At 35.3% G+C, this 10,434-nt stretch overlaps 1 protein-coding gene across 2 annotated transcripts in view; it reads right to left on the bottom strand.

Moving 5' to 3' along the window:
- FAR1 (fatty acyl-CoA reductase 1) overlaps positions 1-10,434 on the bottom strand; it is a 73,043-nt gene that overhangs the window by 11,385 nt on the left and 51,224 nt on the right. For both annotated transcript variants that reach the window (XM_007471425.1, XM_007471424.1), the window contains exons 5-9: positions 8,443-8,620; positions 7,350-7,394; positions 7,108-7,226; positions 6,111-6,178; positions 4,435-4,606 (exon numbers count right to left, since the gene is read on the bottom strand). In XM_007471425.1, the coding sequence (XP_007471487.1) occupies positions 4,435-4,606; positions 6,111-6,178; positions 7,108-7,226; positions 7,350-7,394; positions 8,443-8,620 (582 nt within the window). The remainder of the gene's footprint in view (positions 1-4,434; positions 4,607-6,110; positions 6,179-7,107; positions 7,227-7,349; positions 7,395-8,442; positions 8,621-10,434) is intronic.

Raw genomic sequence — 10,434 nt, 5'->3', positions numbered from 1 at the left:
TTGATACTTAGGAAGCCTTGTACAGGACAAACCTCAGGTAAGAAGATTCTTTATTTGATGTTTCCTATTTGTAGCAAATTTTAATTTCCAAAGGTGGCTGCAAATATTATCTCCCATCTTACATGTTCACCTATAATATCACCTTAATTATCGCCCCATTAAGAGGTGAAGGTAACTTATACAAAAAGAATGAGGTGGAAGTGACACTGTGTGACTTTCGTGGGGAGGTGAGAAAAAGTGACGTAGCTTTCTGCCTTGCTCACTGGAATACTCACCCTTGAAGCCTTCAGAGGTCATGTATGCTGTCCAACTCCCCCTGAGGCTGCCAGGCTGTGAGGAGGCCCAAATTAGTCCACGTGTAGAGACCACAATGAGAGGCTCTGAGACTATATGAAGAGAGAAAGATGCCTGGCCACCCAGCTGCTCTGTACCCTTTCTCTCTACCATTCCTACAGTGTACCTGCTCCAGCCCCTATGACTGTAACCACTTGAAAGATCCTGAGAAAAAACCACCCCATCGAAGGCTTCTAGAATTTCTGACCCACAGAAATCATGAGCAGTAAATGAACTGATTACTGTTTTAAGATACTAAGTTTGATGTCAATTAGATCTCAATTTTTTAAAAAAAGGAAGATAATAAATTTGAAAGATTTGCTATGCAGCACAAACAATGGGAACTGAAAGATTTGTTATGCAGCACAAGTAATAGGAACAGATATCAGTACTGGGAGTGAGGGACTCTGCTATAATAAAAATCTAAACATGCAGTACTGACTTTAGGATTAGGGGGCAGACAGAAACTGGAAGGCCCTTGAAACCACTGCTAAAACCTGGAAGGACCAAGAGTGTTAGTGGAAAAAATAAAAGGGCTCTAAGGAAACTGTTGGTGAGAGTTTCAAGGTAAGTGAGGAAAATAATGTTGGAAGTTAAAAGAACAAAACTGTCACCTGTGGTCACATGGAATATGTATCTAATAAACTCGATGATCTAGCTAAGATTTCCTCAAAGAGGAAAAGATGATCTTAAACAATGAACTATCTGTTTGGGTGCAATTTGGAAGGAATGTAAATTTCCAGCCAGGAATTCTTTAAGAAACATCTTCTGGGGATAGATCAAATCCAGAATGTAAATATAAGATTCTTTGTTAGGACCGCAGAAAGATTTAAGGTAGTATACTTCATAGAATCTTTCAGACAAACAAAAGTTTCACTCTAGATGTTAAAGACATGTCTTACATAAGCTCTATTGTTTAAGAGGCAGGATGTAAGAGTCTAAGGATCTAAGATCCAAGGGTGTTATCCCACAGCAACCTCATAAGGAACCCAAGATAGAGAAGGGTATGTCTCAAAAAGATATGTGGGCTTTGGTCTAATGGAGTGGATTGTTTTAAAATAGATACATGGGAAACCCACACAGTTTTAAAAGGAATCCTATGAGTTTACACTTAAAAGGACAGAGACAGTACCAAATGAAAAGAGGCCTCTGGATCAAGGGCCAGCAAACCAGAGCTTAGGGGCCAAATCCACCTGTTTTTGTAAATAAAGTCTGATTGGAACACAGTCATGCTTATTCATTTACATATTGCCTAAGGCTGCAGAATTGAGTAGTTACAAGGTGGAAGCTACACTTAACAGTAGAGTTAAGTAGTTACAACAGAATCCATGGCTCACAAAGGCTAAAATATTTATTATATGGCCCTTTACAGAAAGTTTGCCAATCCCTGCCCTGAAGATTCCCAAGTTTTTACAGGCAGGAAGTAGGGTACGAAGGCTATTCAGTTGCAAACACAGGCCATTTTTTTATAGGAAAAGAAGGATGACTCAGAGGGGAGAGCCAAAAGCCTCAGAAAACAACCAGGGAGTGGGAATGAGCCCTAACTAAGAAACCATCAAACGGGACCCTGCTGGAATGCAGAACTGTTATGGACCAGTAATTGCTGCGTGCCTCTCTTTTTCTCTCTTTGGAACAAGACTGTCTAAAGTATTTCCTGTGCTTGTCTCATTATTATATGTTGGGTGGACGGGCAGCAGGTAACCTGTCACTTTAGTTCACAGGTTTTCAGATTAACACTTGAGGAACTATACCTGAAAAAACACTCCTAAAGAGCTTCATCCACAATTTACCAGATTTCGCTGACCACACTGGCTTCAAGCTGATGTCAGAGAGGTTTTGGGGGGAAAAGGCAAGAGTATTTTCCATGTAGGAGGAATATGAATTGTTTGCACCAGAGGCCTGACTATAGCAGACTGCACTTTCCAAAAATGGCTGCAGCAATACCTTTCATCTCACCCGTTCATTTACAAGATGATCTTGACTATTCTCTATATCCCTTCTTCTTCAATCTTGGAGGATCTGTGACTCGCCTGTGGCTAAAAGAATGAGGTGGAAGTAGTGCTGCATGATTTCCTTAGGTAGGTCAGAAAATGCACATAGCTTCCACCTTGCCTGCTGAAGCACTTTTCCTTGAAGCCTTCAGTTGCCATGTAAGTAGTCCAATTCCCCTAAGGCTACCACTGGTCCTTGCAAAGAGACTCTATGAAGAGATCCTGACACAGTATGAAGAGACAGTGATACCAGCTGTTCCACTGCACGCCCCCCTTTCAGCTCCATCTGACCACAATCACATGAAAGACCTCTAAGACAAAGTTGCCCAGTGGATTCCTTCCTGAATTCCAGATCCTGAAAGAAATAAAATGACTACTGCTGTTTTAAGCCACTAAGTTTGAGATGATTTGTTATGTAGCAACATCTACTATAAATTATTTAATAAACTTTGGCTTTTCATTCATTTTTTAAGTTTACTAAGCCCCATTTTCTGTGTAAAGCACTGTGATATATTTAACTTATTTTACTTTTTTGACCTAGTTTTGATTGTTCTGCTCTAATTTGCAACAACTTTATTAATATCAAGACAGCATCACTGCCATCACTCATAAATTTACATCTGCTTTTTAGCCACGAAAGAATGTTGCCAATGACAAATACTGTACTTTGCAGATCATTCTAGGAAGACTTGAAGATAGTTTTAATGTATTTTGGATCTTCTTTCCACTGAGTATTTCTTTACCTACTCTAAAGTTGTTCAATTCAACACCCCTCTTGTATTTCAATATTTAATATACAGGGTTAGAAACATAATGGACAACTGAATCCACAGAAAATTCCCTACATGTAACTCAGATCCTGATACACTATAACTGGAAGATACCTCACTTTTATTTTTTTGAGCAGTTGATGAAAGTTCTGGAATCAGCATCTTCTTTATATATAAATACTCAAATCCTGAACTCTCTAATCAAAGGCTCCACTATAATGCCAATGTAGTTAAAAAAAAAAAAATTTTTATAGTATACTTCACTATAATTGTGGTAAAGACAGTAGGATTACTTTATTTAAGTTTGTGGGGTTTCAATAAAAAAGAAAAGAAAGAAAGGCCATAACAACTATAATAGAAAGTTTTCCATTTGTTAACTTTTGTTTTAAATTCTCAACCTTAAAAATTAGTCAAAAACGGTAATTACCATATTATAAGCTGAATAGGAAGCTGAGATAGCTCAAGCAGTTAATTTTCTAGAAGCATCCTAGGTTTTTTCATATAAAACTGCACAATCCACTTAAAGCAAAACATTTAACCCTTAATCCCCTATAAAACTCACCTCCAAGTTTTTAACGGGGAGAGAAGGGCTCAATTTCAGCTTATAATAACAATGACAACCTTGACGCTGGACATTTCCTATATTATGGGATTCTGGAGGATCAATGGCCCAATAAGATGAGATCCACAGTTAGTCTCCCCAAATATGCTTAATTTCTAAGAAATGTCCTAGCATCCTGACTGTGATTGTGATTAATCAGGTTAGTAATTCTAAAGGTAAAGCTCATGCTAGCGACTTTTTGTCTCTCCAGCAAGCTTCCACCACCTTACCAATACATAGTGTATTTACTGCTATTCTTCTTACCACGGTTTCTGACCTGTCAACCTGAGTGCAAGATCGAGCAATAATGCAGGTACTGTATGTCTGACACCCTTCCAATAATGAAGCAATAAGTTGTTGGAATACAACTTAATATTGGGGCGCCTGAATACTTGGTTTAAAGGATTCATCTTGAAGGAATGATTTAGATAATATCCTGTAGGAAAAATAAGCGTCAAAGCATTTTGAATGTTATTTGTTATTCAGAAAAAATACCTGAAGTTAAACCTAGAATTCAGCACATGACAATAATTTATCATCCAAACTTTAGAACAGAATGAATTATAATACTACCTTCACTTTTCTGACAAATTCTTAAATTCAAGACTCTTCTCATTCACAAAAGGCCATTAAGCCTTATCACAAGCATAAACAAATACAGAGTTAATATGCATTTTAGCATAAGCATGGGTTGCTTAACAGTCAGAGGAACAGATAAGACAGAGCTAGTCACCATTACCTTGGGCTTCTTCCAGTCATCCTGAGGTAGATATCATACAGGAATGCTGGGGCCTTATGGCTTACAGCAATCCAGTAATGATATAAAAGGTGATTGGAGGTTAGATTTACATTGGGCCGTCTGAAGGCCTGTTCGAGAGGATTCCTCTTGAAAGTGGAAATTACATGGTATTCTGAGGAAGAAAAGTTGTGTAACAGCTTTGATAATAACCATGTAATGAAGTTTTGAAAAAAAAAAAACAAAAACACATGTTTTTACAAAGCAAAATATTTTACCAAAGATGTAAGAGTTTGCTCATTTAAAAAACAAACTTTTCTATTTTCTATAGTAGCTAAGAGAATATGGGTATTAGACTGCTGAACTCAAATGGTTTTAGAACTGCCACTATTTATGAATTTTAATTAGATGAATGAATTTTTGCTAAAATTCACTCTTAAAAATCCTTTTAATGTTTTACCTACATCAGTTTACAATGTCAGTTTCTATATTTCACCTCTCATGATAGCTTCTTTCTTTCTGTTCCTCTTTCCAAATTCTTATTACTGTACTTACTTAAAAAAGAAAAGGGAAACCATCATCCTTCGCTTGTGAATAATTAAGTTGCTCAAATTAATATATATCAACAAGCTTAAAACAACCCCAAATTAACATCTGTTGTAATTTATTTAGGTTATGCAATATCAAAATAATCAAATCTATTATCATGTATGTTAATACTTCAATGGAAATGTATACTGGAATATTCACTAAAATAAAGTTCAACTTGATTTTTGCTAAACTTCATAACACAATGAAAGACTACAAAAAACCTAACTCATTAAAGTGTTTTAAAATTCTTAAAAGAATACAAATTATCATAAAATTAAAAGCATCCTAGATTTTCTTTTTCTTATATGCTCTAACAGTCAATCTTTCAATTGAAATAAAAATGCCATAAAAAACCCTAGGATGAAAGACAAAGATCTACTTTAAAATCAAATCACTCCTCAAGGGTAACAAAAATTGTTCAATTAGAGGTAAAATAAGACCTAGTACTAAATCAACACTGTAAATACATTTCACCTTAAATTTGAAAACATAAACCAACAACTTAAAAATGATTCAATTTAAGTAGGCCTTTAAGTTATACTATTCCTATTCTAAAACAAGTAACATAGCATATACACTACCTGCTGTGAATCTGTGAACTTAAACAGATTAATAAATGTAATAGAAAATATTCTGGCAACACGTATTCTACTTGCTAATTCCTTCAATTATTACTCTTAGGACAACTAGCTATCTCCTACAATATACCAACTCTTGTAGTTGGAAGTGATACTGCCTGTGAACAGGGAACATCAGGATTGAGAGTACCCACAAGGGAGGAAAATAGCATTATTTCCATACCACGAGTATCTATAGGCGTTGCTGCAGATGGCAGCAGAGAAATAGTAAGGGTCAGACAAGGGTGGGATGAGGAAGGAATATACAGCAGGATATTTTAAAATTTATGAAACATTATTAAGGACCAAAAGGCAGTACTAGTAGATATTCTAACATGGCAATTAAAATAAGAATAAATTGGTAACTGGTGGCTTTAATGCCTCATGGGTTATTCTTACGTAAAAACTCAGTGAACATTTTAAGTTCTTTAAAATTTATTCTAACATTCAAAAACACAGGTAAAATCATACCAACTTCACCCCAGTGGAAAGGATTAGTGCTGCCTGTTGTACAATTATACACCATGATGTTTCTTGGCCTGCAAAGACAAAGATCAAAGCAATGAAACATAAAAAGAGGCTAAACTTAACCAATCTAAATCTTACATGATACTTAAGTAGGAAGAAATGAGGATGATGGGTACCTCTTCTACAGTGAATATTTAAAATATTACCTTTAAAGGATTAATTTTTGTGTCTGAACGACTATTTACACTACCCTTTTTCCCTATTCTACCAAAAAATTATTCATAAAAAATAATATAGACTTCATATTTTCTTCTTTGTATTAGCAGGAGTATCTGTTTTTCATGCAAGGAAAAAGAACAACAAACAACCTCAGCTCTTCCTATCTCCTTCCTATTTTCATAGGCTCTAGCTGAAACAATTATGAATTGAGTTCCCTTTCACCAGAAACAATATATTCATATAATCATATCCCTCCTTTTAAAGATAAAAAATACTGACTTCAAAAATAAGGGCAGTTTATTATTTAGGAAAAAAGTTATTGAGAAGCTTAGGTGTTTAGGCTTACGTGTTACCTGTAAATGCTACTACTCCCTTTTAAAAGGAGGCCCATGAGTTGATTAAAGTGTTCTAGTGTGCATGTTTGATATATGTAAGCCATTCTCTGCGAATTTTAGCTCTTTATATATGACAAGTTTATACCAAGTTCTAGTTTGGATTTTTTAAAAAATCATGTTTTGTGTTTTGTTTTTTTTTTAATTTCTAATGACCTTGTCCATCCTGTGGGCAGTACACAAGTATTTATGTTAATTCTTACTAATTGCTGATGGAACCACTTCATCGCCTATTTAAACCAACTCTTGCAGTTTAAAGTGATAATGCCTATATAATATTGGTATAGGTTAATAAAACTGATACATATCAGTTATGAGGGATTATTTAACATTAGTATTCCCATCTCAGTTACCATATATTTAACAAGTGACACTGTCATCTCATATACCTATTAACTCCGGAATACCAGGCTGCCGCAAGACTCATGTTGACAACTACATCTACAGGAACAAGATCTGCAAGGGCATTGTTGGAGGCACGCATTGTTCGAAGAATTCCTTTCCCTGCCTTTGTTGAAATTAAAAACAACACCTTAAGATATATAAGCCAAAGCACATATACACAATATACAGATACACAGAAAACAGAAAAAAAGTACAGAATATTCAATAAAACAAAAGGCTTACTTACCGCAATAAAGAGACCACTTGGTCCATTAAAGTTATCAATCCATCCCTAATACCAAAAATTAAAAAAAGGGAGGGAGCTTAGAAATATTATGAAACTAGAGATTTATCATTTGAAATCTATAACTCCACATATATACTTGGTAGTTTTCTTCTAAAAACTAAAAAACAGACTAGATTCAGGCCAGAATATTTCTCCCCATGTTAAATAGAAGCAGTCTTCCTCTGAGATTGAAAATGACTAAGTAAAATCGTTTTCAAAGGGCTACCTACTCTTCCATTAACTCTCTGCAAAGAGAATTTTTTAAAAAGTTTATATCTGTCAAATATTTTAGCTAAATGATGGCTGTTTAAGTTTGATTTTGTGCTATTTACTAAGGCAGTAGCCTGAGATTGAGGGAAATGGTAAATCCTCCTCAAAATTACTGAATAAAACAGAAGAAAACAGAATAATGCCAAAGCAACAGAAGAGATACTATCATTTACTACCATTACAGAGACCTAAGTTTTTCCTAAATCAATTTATCTCTTATGCTTTCTCTTATTTCAGGGATTCACAAATACCATAATGCCTTGCTTTTCTACAGCAGATCACAGAAATCTCTTATCTTTCTTAGCTTGTAATGTATACAGGGAGGAGTCAACCACTTGAAAGGCCTGCCTCTTTTTGGTACTAAAAAGCAAATGAAATAAAATAAGATATGAATATTCTCATCTCTATTTCCTTCACCTCTGCAAGGGAAACTAATCTGCAAATAATTTTAAACTCCAACAAACGTTGATGTGTCAGAGTCCAATCCCTCATCAATCATGAAGAAAACTCATGGTCTCCTTTGACTCCAGACAACACCATAGCCTTCGATTTAATTTTCAATTAACATTTTAAAAATTGATCTGCATATCTATACATACAGTATTACATTAGAAATAAAAGTACCAATAAGAGTGTCTCTTTCTACAAATGGAAGCAACTTTGCCATAGTAAGCCATGTTCAGTAAACAAAACCTGCTCATAAAAAATTGCCAACTCTTTTTGTATAGAATTATGCCTTAAAATTCCCAATTCCAATTATTTACAAAGATTTCTAACAACTTACTGGAAAAGGTTCTTTCCAACTGGCACCAACAATTGATGGCCTTACAATCGCCACATTTAGCTTTGCTCCTTCTTGTTGTACAACATATTCTGCCAATGCTTTTGTGTATATGTATGTATTAGGTCTGTCTCCTATCAATTTTGGTGTGATATCATTTACTAGGCCATCATCCATCCACCTGGTAAACAAAGAAATTGCATGCAAAAATATTTTCGGATGTTTTACTATAAAATGAAAAAACACCTTGCATATTTCAAACATATCTGTTGCTCTGACTCAAGTGATTTGACAACAACTTTTACTAAAAAAATGGAAATTAGGTTTACTTTCATTAAATATCAACCAGAACTCCATTATCTCTTATATCCAGTTTCTATACCCACAAAGGTCTGAAAACCAAGAGTTCTTTCATAAATCATATGGTAGGTAGCAAAAGTGAATCAGAACTGATTTATGGTCTTTTTTTTTTTTTAAAAAAAACATCATTTAGTTGTAAGTATTCATATACTTCATATACTGCGTTTGATGAGGGGTGCTACCCCGAATCCAGCTGAAGCTATTTCATATTACACAATACAGAGATTATATTTCCTTTCTAAAGTCTAAATAAATTCCAAAATACATCTGGCCCCAAGGGTTTCAGATTAGGAATTATAGATTTGTATATAATCACCATAACAGCATAACATGTAAATTATATACATTTTAAATGAACATACATTTACAATCAACATAAAAGGTCTAGTAATTTAAATATTTAAGGTGAAGCACTAAAACTTGTTATGCTCTCACTAGCAACACTAGCAAATACTGGGGTAAATGATAAAAATAAATTGAACCATGCTATAAAAATTCAATTAGCAACCTACTGTGAAGTCACAAAATTCCTCCAATTCTCTCAGTGTCTCTGAAGAAAAGTTCTACTATGATAATCTGTAAGAGGAGGGTGATACGCTAGGTGATCTCTATAGTCTTTTCCAGTTTAAATTTCTAATTCCAAAACATTATGTACTTGTTTTCAGATAGTTTTTCTTCCTGTCTATAATATAATGCATACAAGTATGCATACTAAGTATTCTATCAGGGCACAAATGATACCCATACTAACTGATAAGGATGTATAAAATGGAGACCATCAAGATAAACTTTCTTCTGTACGTGGAAGTACTTTTTGCATGTAGAAGGAAAACAACACTAACAAAATTGAAGGGAGGTTGCTCCTCAACTTAGGAAAAATTCCATAGTGGAGATGAACTTTGAAAAATGGAAGAGAGAGTTGCTATATTAAAAAAAAACAAGGGCTTCCCTGGTGGCGCAGCAGTTGAGAGTCCACCTGCCGATGCAGGGGACACGGGTTTGTGCCCCAGTCCAGGAAGATCCCACATGCCGCGAAGCGGCTGAGCCCGTGAGCCATGGCCACTGAACCTGCGCGTCCAGAGCCTGTGCTCCGCAACGGGAGAGGCCACAACAGTGAGAGGCCCGCGTACCGCAAAAAAAAAAAAAAACTGGCTAAACCGAGGAAAGACTTTTAGAGTCAGTAAGCCTCATCACTGGAGTGAGTTTACAGAGCCAATCTATGAGTTATCCTAAAATTATCTGTTGGCCAGTTGGTCAGATTTCTTTGTAAGCAAAGAAAGGAAATAATAGAATTAGAAGGTTATAGGCTCTTTCTCAGCAACTTCGATGTCTGGCTATACAAACTGCTAATAAGAGAAAAGTAAAAAGATTTATTAACTTCCACACCCAGCTTTTCCCAGAGATATTAAACACTTCTGCCTACTGACCTGAGGAAAATGAGGTAGACATTTGGGACCATCTAAGAAACGAATTAGAAAACAGAAACCAGGGAATTGCCATAAGAATGTCTCAGTAAGCTCCCATACTTATTAGTTTCTTTACAAATCTGTCCACTTCCTCACATTTCCAGGAAAGCCTTAAAGAAATGGACTTATGTGTTTATTTTAGAAGAAAACTTGGAGAAGGAGCTACCAA

This window comes from Lipotes vexillifer, unplaced genomic scaffold, assembly GCF_000442215.2.
Source record: "Lipotes vexillifer unplaced genomic scaffold, Lipotes_vexillifer_v1.1 scaffold6, whole genome shotgun sequence".
NCBI classification, from domain to species: Eukaryota; Metazoa; Chordata; class Mammalia; order Artiodactyla; family Lipotidae; genus Lipotes; species Lipotes vexillifer.
Note: the sequence above shows the minus strand (reverse complement) of the source record. Positions and strands in the feature narration are given on the sequence as shown.